The 21,635-nt window shown below is 40.7% G+C and overlaps 3 protein-coding genes across 4 annotated transcripts in view; all 3 read right to left on the bottom strand.

Moving 5' to 3' along the window:
* acot7 (acyl-CoA thioesterase 7) overlaps positions 1–7,951 on the bottom strand; it is a 60,859-nt gene extending 52,908 nt beyond the window's left edge. Inside the window, exon 1 of one of the 2 annotated variants that reach the window (XM_071923637.2) lies at positions 7,814–7,951. In XM_071923637.2, the coding sequence (XP_071779738.1) occupies positions 7,814–7,863 (50 nt within the window). In that variant the 5' untranslated portion in view covers positions 7,864–7,951. Of the gene's footprint in view, positions 1–12; positions 233–7,813 lie in introns of those variants that run through there. The other variant, XM_071923636.2, reaches the window with a different exon arrangement.
* Positions 7,952–9,101: 1,150 nt separating this feature from the next.
* LOC139930473 (transcription factor HES-2-like) lies at positions 9,102–10,088 on the bottom strand. The gene is made up of 4 exons (XM_071923679.2): positions 9,967–10,088; positions 9,754–9,849; positions 9,531–9,618; positions 9,102–9,430 (listed from the first exon to the last, which is right to left on the bottom strand). The coding sequence occupies exons 1-4, from the start codon at positions 10,054–10,056 to the stop codon at positions 9,102–9,104; spliced, it is 603 nt and encodes a 200-aa protein (XP_071779780.2). The 5' UTR covers positions 10,057–10,088.
* An 8,377-nt stretch (positions 10,089–18,465) lies between these two features.
* Positions 18,466–19,317, bottom strand: LOC139930475 (transcription factor HES-2-like). Its single transcript, XM_071923681.2, has 3 exons — positions 19,201–19,317; positions 18,911–19,094; positions 18,466–18,794 (listed from the first exon to the last, which is right to left on the bottom strand). Exons 1-3 carry the CDS (start codon positions 19,288–19,290, stop codon positions 18,466–18,468), a joined length of 603 nt encoding a protein of 200 aa, XP_071779782.2. The 5' UTR covers positions 19,291–19,317.
* Positions 19,318–21,635: the final 2,318 nt, after the last annotated feature.

Genomic DNA, 21,635 nt, shown 5'->3' with positions numbered 1-21,635 from the left:
GAGATGAACTACCTGCTGAGTTGCTGTTTGGAGCCTTGCCGAGCCCTGACATCTCTGCTGACTTGCTGATTTTGAGTCTGTTGGCGTTTCTCCACCACCGCTGTCCTATCCACTCCATCTGCTCCCTTGCTGCTCTTAGGCCTAAAGCAACGCATCCTTCCAGTCTGGCTGACTGAGTCCTACTCTCTCACCCACTTCTCCTCTGTATGATCACCACATCAACATCCTCTGAGGTTTTTGATCCACGCGCTGCCACGGTGAGTGACATCACGCGGTGACAGCGTTGACCCCGCCTCGGGCGTTGTGACCGGCCTAACTGGATCTCAACACACCCACTGATGCACAGCTTAGAGAACCCTTGACCAATCAAAGCTGTCATCATCAACAACTGCCACAGCTGACTGCAGAATAGGAAGTATCAGAGAGTGACACATCTGCCAAGAGGTACTGTGTTACATTCAGAGTGTACTTTTGAGAATTTTGATATAATAGTATTTACAAAGGAGGATGGTGAGGAGCGGCTAACTGGCTGGTTCAGGTAACTGAGCTATCCCCTGCAGCAGTGTTTTCACAGTAACAAAAGTATCCAATACCAGCCCAAGTACAGCATCATAGTTTTGATCCTAGAAATGATGTAAAATTATAAAATAAAAACTGAAACAATATAAAAGTTGTATGAAATCAGAAAGCACCTCCGCCAACACTGAACAATTCTCCAACTTGCTTTTACACCCAAAGGCACCATTCCTGTCACTTAGAATGTAAGTTAAATTGATTCCCTGACCCTGCAAGCATATCATTAGGACTGGAACCAAGTCTCTATCTCCCTAAGTTTCATAGTTGTGTGTAATCATCTACTGACAGAAATCCCAGATCCAGATCACCACCAAAATCTAATCACATGTTCCTTTGCCCAAAGCCTATCTATCCATCACATTTCATGGAAATCCGATCATAAGTTTTAGAGATATCTTGCTGACAGACAGATGGACAAACAATCTAACAGGGTCCAAAACACAACCTCCTTAGCAGAGGAGGTTAATAAAACTTACATCAGAGGCAATGTTTAAGAAGAATAAAAAATTAAGTAAATTGTTTTTATTTTTTACTGTTTTTATTTACATTACTTTTCACTAGGGATGCACCGATACCGATACTGGTATCGGTATCGGTGCTGATACCAGGCTAAAATGGAATATCAGTATCGGAGATTTTACCCATGACTAAAATCTGATACCGAAAGCCATGAGTAACATGTAAGAAATAAAAGCAAACTGTCTTGATTTTATGCATTTGTGGCACATAGAAGCCTGTATTTCTCAAACAGTGGGAAAAACAAGGATTTTATCTCAATAATTTTGTCCATTGACCCCAAACGAAGGAAGTAAGCCTGCACTGTTCAGTAAAAGTAATGATCGGATTGGTACTCAGTATCGGCCGATACTTAAACTTTCATACTCGTAATCGGTATCGGCATTGAAAAAGTGGCATCGGTGCATCCCTACTTTTCACATTATTTAAAAAACATCTTAAACTAGCTTAAAGCCTTAAACTGCATTAAACAGGACAGAACAACAATCCACAAAATGCAGAGAAGCTCCTTTCGCTGAATGTGATAAGCAACGTCACAGCTGTAGCCTACTTTATTGTCGAGCCTAGGTGTCATTTCACAGTCACAGACTATAGAGCCAAAACATGAAACAGTGTGTCACTGTCCAAATACTTATAGATCATCATCTCACTGAATGAGTGTGTGTGATTGTGTTGTCGAGTAACAGTCACACAAATATTTACAAGACTCTTCCTGTCCTGTTTCTCAACCCAGATGACAAATCTGACAAAAAACAACATGTGGAATGGCCACTAACTAGAAAAATTCCGCTGAATGCAACTACTACACACTGCTGGCTCCATAAATCCTTTACCAAGGTGAGTGAGCAACAGGTGCCCAGCTGCCCACGCACAGCGCAATCTCATGGCGTAGTCACGGCAAAGCCACAGAAATAGCAAAATGAGAGAAAAAAATCTTCCACCTACAATATTTTTCACTTTAGGCTATCTGGCAAATAAATTATCAAACAAACAATTCTGTGGTGTATGACGGCAAATTCAAACAGTAGAAGTTTACTTTTACTTTATGTGGTGATCTTGCCATTTTATGAAAATAAAAGTGGGGATTTAGCTATAGGCCTGAAATTATGAAAATCACTAACCATGATTAATCTCATCCTGTTCGCACATACCTCCCCAATTGAGGATGATGTACTAGATTGATCAGTTCTTTTACATGTATCATTTCAGCCCTAGTCAAAATACATGTAACAGTCTTGTTAAGATTTCACCTACTGTTGGCTCTTGTATCAAAACTTAAGACAACAAATTTCAGAGTGAAAAATGCCTTCTAAATCAAAACATAAACAAAGCCAAAAGTCAGGCAACAGTGTATCAACACGGGATGCCATACTACAATTATAAATAGGGCTTTTAAAAGATGTGTTTTTGAGAAGCTTGTGGTTTTGATTACGAACCGGTACTCTTTTCAGGACATCCAAAATGCCACTGAAAGGACTGAAAGCTACCTGCTTTTATTATTTGCAAGTCAATGGAGAACCAAACCATCCTCCATGAAATCACATGCAAGCTGTTCAGTTTAGTTCTGTATGACTAAGTGTAAAACTGTTAGTGAGGACTTAATATTGATTTGATGAATGGTTTGGTTCTGTATTGGCTTCTAAAAGGATTACCAACCAGGTTTAACATCTTTTTGCATGTCCTTAAAAACTATTGGTCAGTGTCTTCTTAAAACTCCCAAACAGACCCTTTATATACTCCACATAATTCCTTCCCACCAAACCTTTGCAAACATAAACTTCTCATGTTAGTGCTTATTCATTGGCATTTAATTATGTCTGATTTGCTTTTTCCCGATTACCATAATTATCCTAAACCCACCCAGATTTAATAACGTAAGAAGCATACAAGTGCAATGTACAACTACTTGAACCATAACTAAAATCTTCATGCTGCTAGGTGAAACAAACACAAAGCACGTTACTGTTACCTGTGTCGAAAAGAGCAGTGGAGAAAAAACTGAAATTGCTTCAGAAAAATAACTCTCCGTGTCATTTTAGTCCCAACGGTAAAAATACAGTAAGGCAAAAGGTGATGGCATAGTGAACTGACAGAAGGGTTTTGCATCACAAACAAGGACCAAAGCATTAGACTAGCATTATATTATCAGGTGAAATGTCTTATTACCAGGTGAGAGAGGTATTTGTCAAACACTCACATCTGCATATACGCAAACTTAAAACACACAACTCATTCCCACATAAGCATATGTTTGCACACACAGATATGCACACACAGCCGCCACAATTTTCTGTTGTTTAACAGAAAATTGAAAAGGGGGATTTCGCATTTACATTTTAGACATTTAACTGATGCTCTTATCCAGTGCAACTTACAGTGAGTGCAACAGTAGAATAAGCTTAAACTCCTACATCACCAAAATTATAAGCATCCAGTGGTAAGGAATGCAAAGGTCAGAGCCTTAGTGCTGTGACAATATTCCAGTGACCATATAATGATCATGTAAGAGAGAATTGCTGGGAAATAAACTAAATTTAAGAGTTAAGGAGAGAAAAAGAAGGGGTTATTTTTTCTTTTTTGAGAGCAATCAGAGTGAACAAAGAAGAAGGCAGGGCTGTAGTCAAGTTGTTAGTTGAGTCCAAGTCAGATCATAAACACGCTCTGTTTTACAGATTAAAATCAGTATCACAGGATATAGCATAATCTTTTTCACAGTTATCTGGCTAATCCTGCTTTGTCAAACACCCCCCAGGTCAAGACCAAGACCAAAATAGACAAGAAACAGTGTACATGTCTTTCCAAATGTAACAAGTAGAGATGCTGTACAGATCTGATAAACTACTGATAAACCTAGCTCCTGCTATCAGCAATGCACGTTCAGGCAGGAAACTGTAGCTGGCTTCAGCTGATTGGACATCCTAGAAAAATAATGCTTATGGAGTTCTTAAGGATCAACAGAGAGGTAGATCTATCTGCAGGAGCTCTGTACTCTACCCTTCAACATCCAACTAATTCATGCATAGGACTTTGACTGATCAATGCAATCAATCCCTTAGATTGTCTGGAGAGCTCGGGAGAAAATAAACAAAGGTGGACCAAGTGGAGAAAACGTCGTTGAAGATGAAAAACTGATTGAGCATTGATAGTGAAGCAAACAGAGAAAAGAGAAAGCATGAATGAATGACATCCCTGTTCCATTGTTCTGTGTGTAGCTTACTATCTCAGACCCACACTGTGTCTGTAAGCTAACCGTATACTAGTATACTATTAAACACTCAAAATCAATGATTTTGAGTGATTTCCTCAACAACGTATCATCGAAAATTTTTTGACAGGCAAGAAAAAGTCGAGTCAACATCCACTGGACGCCGAGACCGAGCCAAGTCTGAGTCAAAATATGCACTAGACAAGTTCAAGAAAAGTGGAATCGAGACCGAGACCAGAGCACTACAGCCCTAGGAGAAGGGATATGTCTCAAAGGGGAGAGGGCGACTTCCGACTTCCAATTTCCGAGTTACTTCTTGAAAAGATGGGTTTTCAGCCTACAGCAGAAGACGGGGAGTGACTCTGCTGTTCTGACTGGAGTGGGAGACTCTTTCGACTATTTTGGGGCCAGGAGGGAGAAGAGCCGAGACCTGGCAGAGCGATGACCAGGCCAGGTAGGGAAGGGAGAGCTAAGCAACCGGTACACTGTTAGAAAAACAGGTACAGAGTTGTACTTTTTGCCACTGTGTAGCCCTACCGTTTTCTTCTGAGAGTCTAGTGGCAGAATACAGAACAAGGGCTGGCATATAGGGCTGGACAATGGCCTGGAGGTATGAGTGGAGGGGGTATGAATTTGATATAAGCAGCCATCAGCAGCCAGTGGAAGGAGTGTAGGAGGGGAGTGAAATGGGAGAATTTGTGGAGGCTGAAGACGAGGCGGGCTGCAGCATTTTGGATGAGTTGTAGGCGCTTAACGGAGCGTTTCGGGAAGCCATGAGGGAGTTGCAGTAGTCTAGACGGCAGATGACTAAAGCTTTAACAAGAAGCTGGGCAGAGTCCCTGGTGAGGAAGGATCTCATTTGAAAGATCTGACTGAGTAATGCAGGGTGAGGCAGAGATAAAGGAAAAATACACACTAAAACACTCAACTTTTGTAAAAAAAAAAAAAAAAAAAAAACAGCTATTGGTGATGTACCTTACATTTCTGGGCCCATTTTGTTTTTTAGTGATGTAATTCTTTTATTCATGCAGGTAACTGGCCAAATGTAGATTACGGTCATGTTGAGATATTTCCAGCACACCTACAATGGAGTCTGATAGCAGAAACTTTTTCAGCTGTAAAAACATCAACGGTAAACATCCGGTCTTGGTGTCAACAACTTTGTGTTACCATCCTGCTTCTCCATCCTTCAGGCTACCACTCTCCCTGCAGACTAGACATGTACCACATTCACACACAATGCACATGCACACACACAAACATACAGGCTCACACAATGACATCCACAAACACAGGCACTCCTGATGGACATCATGGCAGACCTATCACTTCAATGAGAATACCAAAAAATATTTAATGTCCACTAAGGCAATTTGTATTGAGATCACTGCATGGGATCCCAAAGTAAGGTCTCCATCTACTGGCATTAGATTGCATTGCCACACAATATGGAACCTAAATACACCCTACAAAATATTATGACTACCTTGTCCATGTCTGTTGTCTCAAGACTTAAACATCCTCCTTTAACCTATCTTCTAAACTAGCTCCCCTTCATGACTGGCATTACAGTTTTCACCCAGATTCATATGTGATTGTTTGGCATCCCATGTAAATAACTAGTGTTGTTATGTTTCTATTTTACCTCTTTAACGTTTAGTTGTCATGCATTTTTTTGATAAATAAATTAAGATATCAATTACATGCCCGACATGGATTTTCTCCACTTCATTCTGCCACTGCAGCACAAAGTAGCACTGTGCCGCTTGATTTCCAAAGTAAAACATCAGTCACCAAAAAAACAAAAAACACTTTTGTAAAGGGGGCCATTTTGTTACTATTTCCTACCAAAAGCAGTGCGTGACAAGTTGTATTTACAACTTCCAATCACAGAAGTAGGAGTTTACAAGGAGCACTTGAAGGCAGCATATGATTTCACTACATTTGATGTAATTGATACCCATTTACAACTTTCCTAGCGAGTGTGCCAGCACTGAGGCCAAAAGTTGATAATAGATTCAACATTGTCAGGTTTATCACTTTCAATGTCCTCATTAAACTGAAGACAGAAAAGGCCTACTAAGGCTACTGTGTTGGGGCAATGTCCTTTCTCTCAGGTTTTAGACATTTTAAGTTGACCAGACCACTTAGTGCAATACTGTTTATGTGTTATATATGGCTCTACCCACTTGAGGACACAAACACACCCTACATTCAAGTGTCAAAGCCCCAGACAATAAATTTCAGGGTGAAACATGTTTTCTGTCATTGACTCAAAACAGACACAAAGAAGTGGGGCGACAGTGTATCAACAGGGGGCGCCATACTGCATTTACAAACTGGGGAAGACAAAAGTGGACAAAAAGTTCCTAAGACAGTCTTTCTGGAGGATTGAACTACTTACTACTTTTAGCACTTGCGAGTCAAGTGGGAAGTAATCATTTCCCACAAATTCAAATGTAAGCTTCTAAGTCCAAAGACCAGCAGGTCAGGTGAACTGGAGACTCTGAATTGCCCATAGGCCTGAATATGAGCGTGAGTGTGTTTGATGTAGTATGGTAGGCTTATATGAAGTATATGTAGTATGTATGTGATGTAGTATAGTATGTAGTGGTGTAGTATGGTATATTACATGTATATATGGTGTGTAAAGCCCTTTGAGACATACTTGTGATAAAGGGCTATATAAATAAACTTGACCTGAGTTTATTTCCATATGCCCTTTCATGACAAGAGTACAACTTTCAATGAATGGGGGATTTTCACCTGAACGGGATGGTTCAGTTTCTATTAAGGCAGACCGAGACCAGACAGCTCATGTATGGCTCCACCCCTCGGCCAACACAAACACAACCGATACCGCATGCTGCTGGGAGCCTATTGACCGCAAAGACATTTTATAGATATCTCTCACAATAAGAAAATATAACACACAGTCGACTGTTTTCTTGTAAAACCCTTGGTCTGGTTATTATTTTTGGTACATATCAGTAAAAAATATATAAAGCATAAGGGATTTAAACGAGATAGTCCATCCACACTACACAGCCTACAGTAGGCAAGTTATTGTAGCCCATACTAATAAATACAACTTTTGGTGGAGTTACATTCAAATTATACAGATAACGACCTTGTGTCCTTGATAGTTTTAACGCATCTTCTACCGGTGCTTACATCGCTGAGGTCATCACATACGACATGCGACACAGATGGTCTGCACCTCTGCCGGCAGCCTATTGTCTAAATAACGCGAAAACCTGCTTAAAATATCTGTCACTGGCCAGAATGTGTCGACTACCGGCAGAATATAGCCGATGTGTGCGACAGACCGGGCAATGTAACTAGAACGAGACACAGATGCGGATTATCTGGGTTATCCTGTGAGGAGCACGCCACCAAGCCGGTAGCTGCGCTGTCCTCGTCGATTATCCTTCTATAGCGTGTTGTTACCGTGCAAACGTCACTTGCACATTTGTAAATATATTGAATTGAAATGAATTGAATTGAGTAGCCTACCTGCATAATTGAAGGGAGGATGCCGCCTCTTGCGTCCGCGGTACCGACATGGTGACAAGCTCTCAGGGTTTGTTGGTCTCGTCTTGCAGCGAGGTTCCTGTGAAATGTGAAGAGAGACGAGACTCCTCTAGTGTCAACTGGCTGCTGTGGACAAATTCTCCTTGAGAAATACTATGAGTCATTAGTAGTAGGCTATAGTATTCACAAAGATTTAACAGATGTGCAAATAGGAAGTTGCATTTATTTGTTAAGAAAAAACTGGTGCCCTGGCCCTCCACGTGTCTTAAAATTGAGATTACAGTCAATGTATGATGAAGAAAGCGTTGTAAAACCAAATAATAGCCATTTACGTGTAATGGCCAATGACATAAAAAGAGCTAATCAAACTGAAAACATAATCTTGTGCAACAGAAACAGAAACCATTGTCATGTTGAACGTAGGAGGGCAGCAGAGACCATAGTTGTTTTAAAATAATCTAAGCAGAGGCAGTAATACATGTTGCCTGCAGGGGGCGAGTTTGACCACATCTGTCAGGTTAGAGGTCTCCAAATCACAGAGTAACGGTTTTTACACCATAAACAAGCTGTACGACAGCTGTCATCCAGACCTTTGTTCCACAAAGGTATATCCATATAAGGCAATATTGCAAATATATTTATTGTGTGACCTTTTATGGTTGCGCCTTGAACAGGAGCAATTACGCACATGCGTAAAGGCCACTATATTCTCACAAATGACCATTTTCAAATGTGTAGACAAAAGACACCACAAGGATTTACCACGAAATCGTAGTTTTATTTTTTATATAACATATATACAATGTTTGCTGTAAATAGCAAAAAATGAACACACATCCCAACAGAGATACTTAATAGTAACATATAATGTCTACAAAGTTCATCTGCACAGACTCAGGACACTGAAGTCTATGGTGCAAATTCATACGTATAATGACCCGTTGGGTCTTACAGGGCGTTTTCAATGGCCCTTAATCACTTAGTCCTCAAAGAGGACTAAATATATAACAGAATTACATACATGCAGATTTCAAAAAATACGACTGTCTAAACTTGTCAACTTATACAGGACAACAGACTCGTGCGCGAAACGTAAGTATATAATACTCAACTAAGATGATTTAACGATGAATTTTGCACTTCATCAACGGAAAAAGACAGTGAATCACTATGTATATTTACAAGTGACGCTATCTCAGTATGTCGCCTACATATCATACACTTTACACAGGCTTTGAGCGACTCTGCCACTTGAAAATCTTTGAGAAATCTACCAAGGTCTCCACATGCCCGCACCGACGGCCTGCGGCCCCGGCTGCGCTCCGCTGGGAGCCACAGCGCTGCTGCTGTGGGACTGGCTCTCCAGCCTGGAGCTGAAGCTGGACTTGAGGCTCAGGAGTCTCTGCTGGATCTGAGGGAGAGTCCTGGAGCTCTGGGCGCAGCAGTTCAGACAGGCTGGGGTGACTGAGGCAGACATGGACTGCTGGATGAAGTCGTTCACCCGCTGACAGGCGTCCTGGTCCAGGCTCGTTTTGGGAAGCAGAGCGGTGATGCGCTGGAGGCAGGCTTTGTAGCCTTCCTTGTAACTGTCTGATGAACCTGAAAATTCAATGAAATGTTAGTTTTGTCTTTCAAAAAGAATAATACAATATTAAATAAAACAGTAGAAACATAAAACCAGAACAGAAGTAGAACTCACTTTTGGTGTTAACAGGGGGAATGTCGCCAAGGAACCTCACAGTCATTTCCAGGATGTCGGCTTTCTCCAGCTTGGAGTAGCGAGTCTTCTGTAGAAAATGATAAAAAGCAAATGTTAAACGTCTGAGCCTAAACGTTATTTTGACAACAGTATGCCTGAATACGAGTTTTCTGCATATATTGTGATAAATAAAGTATATTATAGCGGAGGTATTGGAACTTACATCTCTGCCAGTGAGGGGGAGTATGAGGGTTTTCAAGTGGTTGAGGCTGTCGTTGATACGGGCGCGCCTTCTTTTTTCCATCAGAGGTTTCATTGTCTGAAAAGAAGAACACATAACATTTAGAACTCATCCATTGCAAATCGTGTAAGGCATTAAATTTTTAGAGGAAATACTGAAGCTGAAGATGAATCACAATTCAGTGACTTTCCTTACCTTTCTAAGCTCAAGCGCCTCTTTTCTCCTGGCCACAGTTAGCCTTGGAGAAAAAGACTGGATAGTTTCGCAGGTCATGTTTGGAGACATTTCGAGCTTCTTCTTTGTGTCAGACAAGTGTCTAAAACAGATCTCGGTGAAAATGTGTCTCCAACGGCCACGGGCTGCGGTATATATCCAGGTCCGTGGCGTCGGTCCCGTGCGTCATGGGTACGCCCCCAAGCCGCCACAAAATGATTTGGACAGGGCACCTATTCGTATGAAACAACACAAAAGCATCACATTTACCAAGATAACCATCTGTCTTCTACCCTAATCCAAGCGTAACAACTGCAGTGCGTGTCTAAGTTATGATCTATAGAACAAATCAAACAAAATCTGCGTCACGATGCCGAAGAGATGTGTCTGTGCGTAAAGAAGCTTATCGTTTGAAAGCACTGCATGCTTGCTTGAAAGGCTATGTCAGATACAAATTCTGCAAACTCTTTAATTTATATCATATTAAGTCCTATTTCATTAAATTTCATTATATCACATACATTTGTTAATTGTGGTATTGGTTTATTTGTAAAAACAAAGTATGGATAGCCGTGCGTAATTGTGCAGTGCCCAAAGGTGGCCGTGAATAATATTTAGATAACATATATTTTAAATGTAGAATATGAAACAGAAGATACTACGTTGAAATTATTCAGTTCTCTCTAATAATAATTTCTCAATTTTCATTGTTAATGAGTATTGTTATGTCTGACGAATTTCCTGTTGCTGTTCCCATACGCTGTGGTTTAATTGCATGTCATGATCTGTGTACTGGCCAAGTTTTGTTTATAAAGAATACTGCATATTTGCAATAAACATTTACACTTAAGAAATACTGGGTGCAATACATCTAACACTGGGATAGGGGTCAGGCTTGGATGTATGGTCAAGTGGCCACCGAGATACAGACTACTCCAATCACATAGATACCCAAGCCACGCTGCTTTCAAATAACATCTGCTCGCAGATTTTGACAACAACAGTTTTGCATATGACGTTTTTATGCAGTTTCTGCCAGGGGGCATCACTACCTGTAGGGTGTTTCCCTCTGATGCCAACGCCTAAAGCAGGGCGGCGGCGGGCTGGAAAACAGAGGATGGCTAATGATGAAGCTTTTAGTTTATAGGTACCGCAAAATATAGAACATATTCCTGTACTTTTTGAGCTTGGGTCTGTATTAAGCCTATGTATTTAACTTATTACTTACACTGATTATATATTTAGGTTTTAGGATTCGTGTATTTTAAAAACAACCATCATATCTTCTCCTGTGACGCATGAAGCAAAATATACTATAGCTTATATTACAGCTTTGACGGTGTTGAATTTTGCATTTTTTAAATAAAAACTCAGGGCAGACGTGACGACCCATCAAATACCACGGCACTCATGGGAACCACGCGCATAGCACGCGCCACGGGGACCAGATGGCCGTCTGTTACCGAGCCATTAAACCCCACCACCCCACCCCCACCTGCACCCACACCAGCACTCTCAACAGCCAATCTCCCTGTCCCATCCCATGTCCCACTATGGATCCATCCATCCCCCTTCCACAAGCGCACACACACATACACATACACACACACACTCTCTCTCTCTCTCTCTCTCACACACACACACACACACACACACACACACACACACACTGCATGCCCTCAGCTCTTTTTCCATCAACTTTATGTCTACACACATACACGACACATGATCTCCAAGCAGTTTTGGCGTGGGTGCCCCATCTGCATGCTGCATGTCCGTCGATGTTGTTAGTGTCTGTCCAACAGAAACACTCCATTCTCGCCCCCCTGTTCAGATGCTCCGTATTACAATTGTCTACTTTAGCTTGACTCCTAGACATTTTAGCGTCCAAGCTATCATGCAATGCTTGTTTATCAATATTATATGGTGATGACGAAACGCAAAGCGCAATCTGTTGATGGGGATGCGCTGGTTTGTCCAGAAGCGCAGATTGCATTACACTCAGTGCACACGTTTTTCATTGGTGATCTTTTTGGACAAATTACTTTAAATGTCAAATAGCTCACATTCAACAGAGAATGTTGGGGATCATTTCATGTCATAACATATCATATGCAGTGCACTTTATTTATTCTGGCCTTCCAAAAATATATGGCCATATCCCCCGTTAAATATATTCACGAATACTGCCCTACACAACAGAAAACAAGTTATTTTTTGTGTTTTACAGGTCAAAGCTCATGACTATAGGGTTTATATTTCATAGTAACAGTAGGCCTAAACTATAGTAAATATTCCCGTAAACACCGTAAGAGTAGGCTACAGTCCACCTGTACCAATAATAGCCTATTTGTCCAGATAAACTTTGAAATAATTATCCCATTTTCACTGCTCATGCAGCTACTTTTTGGCTTTCTATGGCAGAATATGATAGAAACGTTTTTAAAGTCTGGGCTATGGTTCATTATGTAATTGGGCCTACATAACAAATATGCTATTGAAATGTATGGAAACATATACAGTATATAGCCACTTAGAACTTCGTAGACACTGGAAATGTGAACATCCCCATAGACATGAACCTGTGCTGGCAGAGCCACGCGGAACAAAGCGCTTCCCTGAAATTGAGAGGCACACTTGCTGCACGCGCCCCTCGCCTCGCGGGGAGGGGGAGGCTCTGTCAATGTTGCGGACGGAGAATCCGCATCTCCTCTGTTTTGCGCTTACGGTTAGAGTCCTCCTTTGTCTTCTAAAGCAAATTCGGCGTCGGTAACCCATCTGTGCAGGCTGTTTGACAGGGAGCCTTTGTCTGAAAATGTTCCGATACTACATGGGAATTAAGAGTCAGGCTTTTGGGGATGGGGGAGGAATTGATGACACGATGCAGTCAGACTCAAGACAACTTTTCCCGTGGCGTGTGAATAGAGAAAACGGCCGATTTTAGCCTTTTTCCCGAGTTAACAATAGCCAACCCATGCATTTTCCAGAAGCACATGGCCTATAACTCCGGTTCAGAAACGTTTAATCTCGACAGGTTACAGTAGGCATGTTTGAGTGATTAAACTGCAATGCATGAACACAATCCTACAATGATAAACGGGGTTTTCATCCTGAATTCTCTTCATAACAGTATCTGCCATGAAAACTATCTGAGAGACTGATATTGTTCTTGAGGACATGCTCTGAGAAAGGACACCAAAATCAGACTGAAACGCATCAGCCTGGCTCCCAGCAGGTCTCTACTCAGCTCTATACTCCTATGAGAAGAAAATTGGTCAGAATACAAAGTGATGAATTCAGTACACAGACTAGGCTGGTTAGGCTGGTTACTTTTGTTATTGTGGTTCTTGGTGTATATTTTTTGTGTTGGTAGGGATGCTGGAGTTGGTAAAAGATTTGTATCGTAATTGAGGTCTGAGATGGAAAGAGAGATTTTTGTAAGTAGGTCATTCAATGGTATTATGAGTAGACATGAGAGAGATGCTAAGGATTAGAAGATAAGAACTGTGAAGATGTTGAAGACAGGGGCTTGTTGTGTGTTGTGATTGGAACTTATACTGAGCGAACTATTGTGAATAACTGCATATAGGTTGAATGCTTGCAAGGTGTATTATACTGTTTGAGGGCAGCCCATGTAACATAGAAATCGTTACATGGGCTTTGCACCGTCATATTTGTCCGACCTCATCATCCCTTATGTTCCCGCCTCGTGCCCTCCGATCGCAGGAGATTACTTTGCTGATACTTTACTTAGGTAGAACTAAAAGTACTGTTGAAAAAAATCCACTTAAGTAAAAGTAAAAAAAGTATCTAATTTAAAATGTACTCAGAGTAAAAGTTACCGAGTTACATTTTACAAAAGAGAACATTGTTACATGTGATCTTTTCCATGTTAAGGACGAGAGTAGGCTACAGAGCTCAAACTAGATTTTCTTTTCTTTGGAAAATTTGGAAATTACAAAATAAACCTACACAAACAAACTCTTTTTCTACCATTAGCTTAGACAGTATTAAATGTAGGAATCTGCCGATGGGAACCCAGCATGGCTGCCTCCTGGTTGCTAAATGTCTATTGATTGTCTGCTGCCTGTGTGAGTGTATCTGGCTGAATATGTCTACCATGTCGTGCTTGCCAGTGATGGAAAGAACCTACTAGAATGCCACTCAGGTAGAAGTATCGTTACTTTGCTGATATTTTTGCTTAAGTAAAAGTACTGGTGTAAAAAAGCAGCTCATTTAAAATCTAGGTAGACTACTCAGAGTAAAAGTTACTGAGTTACTTTTTACAAAAGAGCGCCATTACATATGATCTTTCCCATGCAATTCTAAAATGATGATAGTACAGAGTTCAAACTAGATTCTTTTAATTTAAATAAAAATTGGAAATTAGGCTACAAAATAAAGTTCACAAACAAAGTAAAGCCAGATTACTCTTCTCTTTTTTTGCTGACTGCTGTTCACTGTGAATGGCTCTAGAATTCGGCCAATTTATGATTGTACAGTTTCTGTTACTAGAACCACAACAAACTCTGTAATGGATGTGATTTAAAATGTAGTGAAGTACAATACTTAAGTAAAAGTAAAATTACTGACTTTAAAAAATACTCATAAAAGCGAAAGTAGTCTACACAAAAAAGGTACTCAATTACCATGTTATTGTCACTGTTTGTCCCGGCACCATATTACACGCTCAGCCGTCCAGGTGGATTCCTCTTGGACTTTTCCTTGTAGGCTATGCTTCGAGGGTCTAGGGTGTCGGGTAGGTTAGGCTATGCTGAATAGGTAGGCTGTTATGTCTTAGATCTAGTTGGGCTCATTCTCTGTAAAGTCCTTTGAGACATAACGTAACCCCAGAATCAGAAAGCTTTTATTGCCATGCAACAGATGGTTGCTGGGAATTTGTGATACGCGGTAAAGGACTATATAAATAAATGAACATGAACTTGAACTTGAACTTCTAATTTGTTGAAATTGTGTAGGGGTGGGATATAATCTGATGAGTCGGTTAACAGGCACGGGTAGGTAGTAAGTAGGTGGTAGACAACACCGTAGCAACCACAGCTAGCTAGCTAGCTAGCTACCGTACGATAAACGAAACTTTAGCAAACTAGGCTAAAATGTACTCGTTAGTTTGCACCATAGGTTTGCACACGTTATACACTTAGGCTACTATCCTTCCAAATGATTTTTACAGCGAAGATAGTTACGGGTTAATATACAATTTGACCACATAGTGTAACAACTAAGGTAAACCGATTTACCTTGCGGAAACACTGCAAGCCAAGATCTTAGGGGTCTCCTCCCCAAGTCTGCAGGGGTCTGACAGGTGTCTGAGTGACAGTACTACTACTACTTCTACTAGCCTACTACTGCTACTTCTACTTCTACTGCTACTACTTCTACTACTACTACTACTACGCTACTACTACTACTTCTTCTTCTTCTTCTTCTTCTTCTTCTTCTTCTTCTTCTTCTTCTTCTTCTTCTTCTTCTTCTTCTTCTCCTTCTTCTTCTTCTTCCTCTTCTCTACTGGCGGTTTGGGGCTCATTCAACCTTCCATAGATAAAGAAAGGTTTAAAATATATTTTTTATAAATGTTCAAGTGAATCATTTAGACGCTAGTCAGTTACCACCATTTTATCACTTGTTGATCAACAAACACAGTGTGAGCCACATGGTAATTTTATCCATAAACCATTAAGATAAGTTGAGCGGCTGTTTGCCTGCTCTTGATTACCAGCTGGAGTTCATGGTATCCTCACCTTTTATTTTCTTACATTTCCTGAACTTTTTTCTTCTGAGGGACTAGCAGACAGGCCAACTTTGAACAAAATCCTATCTTTTAGTCAATGTTATCCCATGTACCCATCCCAAAGACCATTTCTGGCACTGATCCCCATCCCTTTCTGACAAATGCAGCACTATATGGTTTACACTGGCAGTATTATCAGTCCAAAGTAGAGGGACAGCCAGGTTGTAGGTAGGTAGGTAGGTAGGTAGGTAGGTAGGTAGATAGATAGATAGATAGATAGATAGATAGATAGATAGATAGATAGATAGATAGATGTTGGATTTAAGGATGTATAGATAGATGAAAAGGAATAAATTGTGGCTGGATATGATGGATGGATGGATGGATGGATGGATGGTCTTTCACCAACAAGACTCATGCACACACCAATACTTGGTCCTTACTGTGGTTAAATATAATTCTCTCATCATGATAAGGGCCATGTAAACACTTTAATCAAATTATGTTAGATTACTTTAAGGTCATATTCAGAGTGTTGATAATGTGACATACGAAGAAGTTGCATTATTGGAGAGTTACTTGGAAATGTAAACATCTCACTATACTTCTGCATTCAGCCTTCACACCAGCAATGGATAAATTGCAATTAAGTTAAAAGGGGTAAAAGAAATACCATTGTGAATTATATGCAGTAACAATATGACTGATCATTTGGAGAGATTGTATGAAATCTGTTTCAAAGTGACATCTTAAGACAACATGGTTTATGTCTCAGCAGTGTAGTCATGGATGAGGTTGGTATGGTGAACTGGAGTCTAGAGTCTATGCATGCAGCACAGCACAGCACTTTGAATTGCTGATGTGTCTGAAATGTACTATATAAATAAACTTGCATTGCCTTAATTGCCTTACATGTTGTTTGGGTCTGTGACATGATCTGGCCTACATGTTGAGACCCCCTATTGTATCTGTTCAACCTTAAACAGGCAGTTCACCTAATATTGAAATAGCAAGAGGAAATTCAGCTAAGCTCTTCAAGGGGAAGGGGACATAAACATTTGTTGTTCTACTAAACAAATCCATATAGGTCTAAAGCAGAAAGACACTTTTGCTTTTTGGACAGTTGCACAGTAGATGAAGAAACAAAAAAGCGTTTCTGATTTTTGTGGACTTCATCATCAAAATCCTCTGAGAATTCATGTTTATGCCACAATTGGAAAGCATTAATGACCAAGTAATAGAGAAGTTAAGCTAGTGATTAACTGAGAATTTAACCCCCATTATGCACTGAGTGTCCAAAACAAGCAAACCTGTTCTCTCCATGAAACAGACTGACAATGGGTGCTTACAGGTTGAAGATGTGATCCCTTACTGATTGAACTGATTAAATGAAACTTAACATGAAGGGGAGATGTAAATGAAGAGGAGGATGAGGACACCGGTTAGTAAAGAAGATTTTTTTAAACAGAGATAACTGAGAAATGCTTAATGAAGAAGAGGTTGCAAGACGAAAGGTGTTCCTAATGATTTTTACATTGACTATATAGGCCTATGTTAGATGATAAATATTGGGACATGGTACAAGTTTGTATTTACTGGTACACACCAACTATATGTCCAGTGAGGCTGTAAACCTACATATTTACTATTTACTGTTAAATCTGCAGATTTACTCTTTTCCCATATATCTTTTACGAAAACTAGGCTATAGTAAATTTGGGAAGGATATTATACTTCCAGATATCACAGCAAAACCATAAGTCCCTATAGTGATACCATAGGACATAAAAAATACCAGTAAGTACAAACTATAAACTCACTATTGAGCAACGCAGACACACTTTAATGCCCTACATAGGAATATCATAGTGATTTTTCGTTAGGAATTTAACATGATATATACGGTAGCCTAACTACTGAGAATCAAATGTGTGTTTTTGGCCTGTGTCCAATCTCTCATTGTATTCCACTTAACTCCCGTCATCCTTTATGGCTCAGTATGTGTCCCATCAGACAACCAGTCCAACTTCTTCCCACCGATTTGGCGGCAGCTAAGAGGCGCCTCATATCCAACAATAGAGCAGCTGGCTCATCAGCTTCAATAGGATGGAGGCTTTACAAATTTGCGCGCCTTTTTTTTAAGATGTGTAAGATTCATCTCATTATGATCACTATTAATGTAAGTGTTTTATGCTGAATTTGTGATCGGTAACAACAAAATTCAAAGATGAAACAACACAACAATTTCAGACGAGTGTGTTTTTATTGAAGATCTTTTTGTTATTGACAAAACATTTGAAGCGTCACAAGACAAGTGTTTTTCTTCTTACATGCTGTCAATAAATAATACATAATCCTATTTAACACATAGTGTTTACAGACTATTCTTTTGCACAGACCAAAATACTTTTAAGTCCATCGTGCAAACCTCAAACAAAATAACCCTTGGGGTTTTACAAAAGTGTTGTCTACAACCCATATCTCTGAAACCCCAAAGAGGATTGCATTTAATAAAGTTCATAGACTTTACGGTTTCTTTGAGATCTGTGCTCGTTTGGCCTCTAGCAGTAAACGCATAATGAGCCAAATGCTGAATTCAAATTATCACACAGCAACTGTAACAATTCTTTTTCTTAATCTCTACGGCTAATGCACGAGTTATTGGAATACAAAATGCATAAATAACATAGTAAAATAAATAACAGGCGTAACAGAAATGTCCATCTAATCTACCAAGGTCTCCACATGCCCGTACCGACGGCCTGCGGCCCCGGCTGCGCTCGGCTGGGAGCTGCAGCGCTGCTGCTGTGGGACTGGCTCTCCAGCCTGGAGCTGAAGCTGGACTTGAGGCTCAGGAGTCTCTGCTGGATCTGAGGGAGAGTCCTGGAGCTCTGGGCGCAGCAGTTCAGACAGGTTGGGGTGACTGTGGCAGACATGGACTGCTGGATGAAGTCGTTCACCCGCTGGCAGGCGTCCTGGTCCAGGCTCGTTTTGGGAAGCAGAGCGGTGACGCGCTGGAGGCAGGCTTTGTAGCCTTCCTTGTAACTGTCTGCGGAATCTGGAGGGAGAAAAGGAAGAATTTGGTTAGTGGCTGTGATTCAAAGTGCACATTCTGGCTTATAGAATTTGTGAAATGCAAATATAGTCGTCGTGGGTTTAAGAAATGATGCTCACTTTTGACTGGAGTGGAGGGGAGGTCTCTGAGGAACCGGACGGTCATCTCAAGAATATCAGCTTTCTCCAGCTTGGAGTAGCGGGCGTTGTCTTTGCCAACGAGAGGCAGAATCAGGCTCTTCAGATTACCGAGGCTGTCATTGATACGAGCACGTCTTCTCTTTTCCAGCAAAGGTTTCAAGGTCTGGAAAAAAATGAGGAAAACGGTTATTCAATTGCACTGAGAATCAAATCAGAGTAAAACACTTCCAGTAAGATCAACAGTTGTCTAGTTTCTCTCTTTTCCTTACCTTTCTCAGTTCGTTGGCTTGTTTTCTCTGGGCCACAGTGGACCTTGCAGGGGAAGGCTGGTTAGCCTCTGGCGTGATGCTGGGACTCATTTCGTTTGCTGCTTGTTGTTGTGCTTTTTGAGGGGAGAGGTTTGCTCTTGGAGTGACTGAGCTGAAGTGTGCCGCAGAGCCGGAGAGCTTCCTATTTATGTGGCTCCGGCGCGTCAGAGGGGAGGGAACACAAGCCATTGTGTTGTGGTTTTGACACAGGGGGGCAAAGCCTCTGGGACAGCGGACTGGAGCTGCTATCTGCACCATCTGGTCGTGTTGGGCCGCTGCGTCTACCGCTGGTATGCAGAGTTTCATGTTGATGTTGCGCTTTATTGCGCTTAAATTTTAAAAGCTCAACGCTCATCCAAGATCCAATTACAAACACATACAAATAATGTACCAACATCGTTATCTTGACTAACAGCTAGAATCATATAGGCTACACCAGCAATAATTTATCTGCAGTAATATGCAATAATCATATATGGGCTGTATTTTTGCTTTTGTTATTAAATCTTTTAGTTGTAGTTTATTTTAGCATTGGAAATTACGCACAATTAAACGGCTAGGCCAGTTAAGGAAGGCTTTTTCATTGAAGAAACGCTAGAGCATAGCCTTTATGTGAAATGAACTATAATAAGGTTAAATCATATTTCAGTCAGTTTAATATAAATTATGCTTATGGACTCCAGCGTTTGTCTACCCGCCTGAACTTGGAAAAAAACACAGAGCCAGATGAGTGATTCTGAGGTAGCAGGACTAATCTATTCCTAAAATTAATAAAGCAGATACCCAAGCCACGCTATGTATGGATTAACATCTGCTTGTGAGCCCTCAGCAGCATGTTTTCAATGTCATGAGCAGGGTGTTTACCTGCAGCAGAGGCAGACTGCTGTGGGGGAGGAGACTGGCGAGAGGGACAACCTGCAGCAACTCAGGCTGTGCGGAGTGATGCATGTATGTTGTATGTATTCGTGGGGGGAAATAGTTACTTACTGAGAGTAATTACCTAATCTAAACGTATGTAATGGGTTAGAATATAGCCTACAAAAAGATTGAGCTTCTTTAAGTGGTAGTCCCTTAAAATATCCCATAAATATATAAGATATTACATAATATATATTACATAATATATTCGGATAGTTGGACTTTAATTAAACACATTTTATTTCAACATAAACATCATACATTTTCAGGTCATATCTGTGGGTTTCCAGAGTTGACTGTATAACCATGTGGTGCAGTGGACTGCAGTAGGACTCACGCGTTCGGCACGCGCCACAACCGCGCAACAGATGGGCATCATCCCCCTCTCCACCCTCCCCCACCCTCCCAGTCCCACCACTGCACTGCTCCGCTCTGCAGCTCGCTGCTCCCATCAGCAGCCCAGTCTCCGCTCCTGTTTCGTGTCTCTTCACCATTGAGTTTCAACAACGTTTTTTTTTTTGTGTGTCTTTTTTCAAAAACCGGGAGGCTTTTCCATCTGCATGGAGACTGGAGGAGGGGAGGCTTGGGTCAAAGCGCATAGACACAATGGCGCCGTTATAGCCTATATTAATAGGTCTACTAACACAAATAAATAAAGAGTGGAAAACAATATATATAAGAGTGGATACAATAGAAAAAATAATAGCAAAAGAGCAAGTATATAAAATATGTTTTAATTAGTGAGTTAAAATGATATGATAGTGATGATTGTCGTTCAAATCAAACTCAAACCAAGGTATTATTTTGTCTTGATTTTGGAGGCCGTAGTATAGGATTATAAGTATAGATGCCAGAGACAACTACAAGAATATCATATATTATTGTCGTTTTAACGACTTCACATATGGAAAATAGACGCTTTACGCACAACATTTACGCACGGGATTGTATGTGGTTTATTGAGTAGTTTTGCAGCACTCGTTTAAACATAAACATAAAAAGCAGGAATATGTTCAACATATAAAAATATAAGGTACATTTGAATTAATTTACATTCGAAAACAGGGATATTAAACTCTACACACTTGCATCAGCTTATTCCAAGAGGGGCTGCTGTCCGGCTGCAAGCTGGTCTGCTGTAGCTTGAGGGTCTTTAACCCTTTTTTTTTTTTTTTACAACGATACAGATACGCTGTTTTGCACGCGTCCTGCCCCATGGGGCCCCAAATAACTGCCACCAGGTCCAGTCTGGGAACGGGCCCTTCGAGATAAGACAAAAAATCCAGGAGAGGCTTCGGTTAGGAGCCTTTTTGTCCCTGTTTCAGCGTGGGTATCCATCTGTGCAAGCTGACAGGACAGTGACCCTTTGTTGAAGGACATACAGAAATGTGGAATCACTAAGAGTTTTGTCGGCAACTGTATGGGAAAGGGATATGATTAGCATCTTTGCTTGAGTTTATGCATAAAATATGCGGGGA

Source organism: Centroberyx gerrardi, chromosome 14 (assembly GCF_048128805.1).
Source record: "Centroberyx gerrardi isolate f3 chromosome 14, fCenGer3.hap1.cur.20231027, whole genome shotgun sequence".
Lineage (NCBI taxonomy): Eukaryota > Metazoa > Chordata > Actinopteri > Beryciformes > Berycidae > Centroberyx > Centroberyx gerrardi.
The sequence above is the reverse complement of the archived record's forward strand: the minus strand, read 5'-3'. Positions and strand labels throughout refer to the sequence as shown.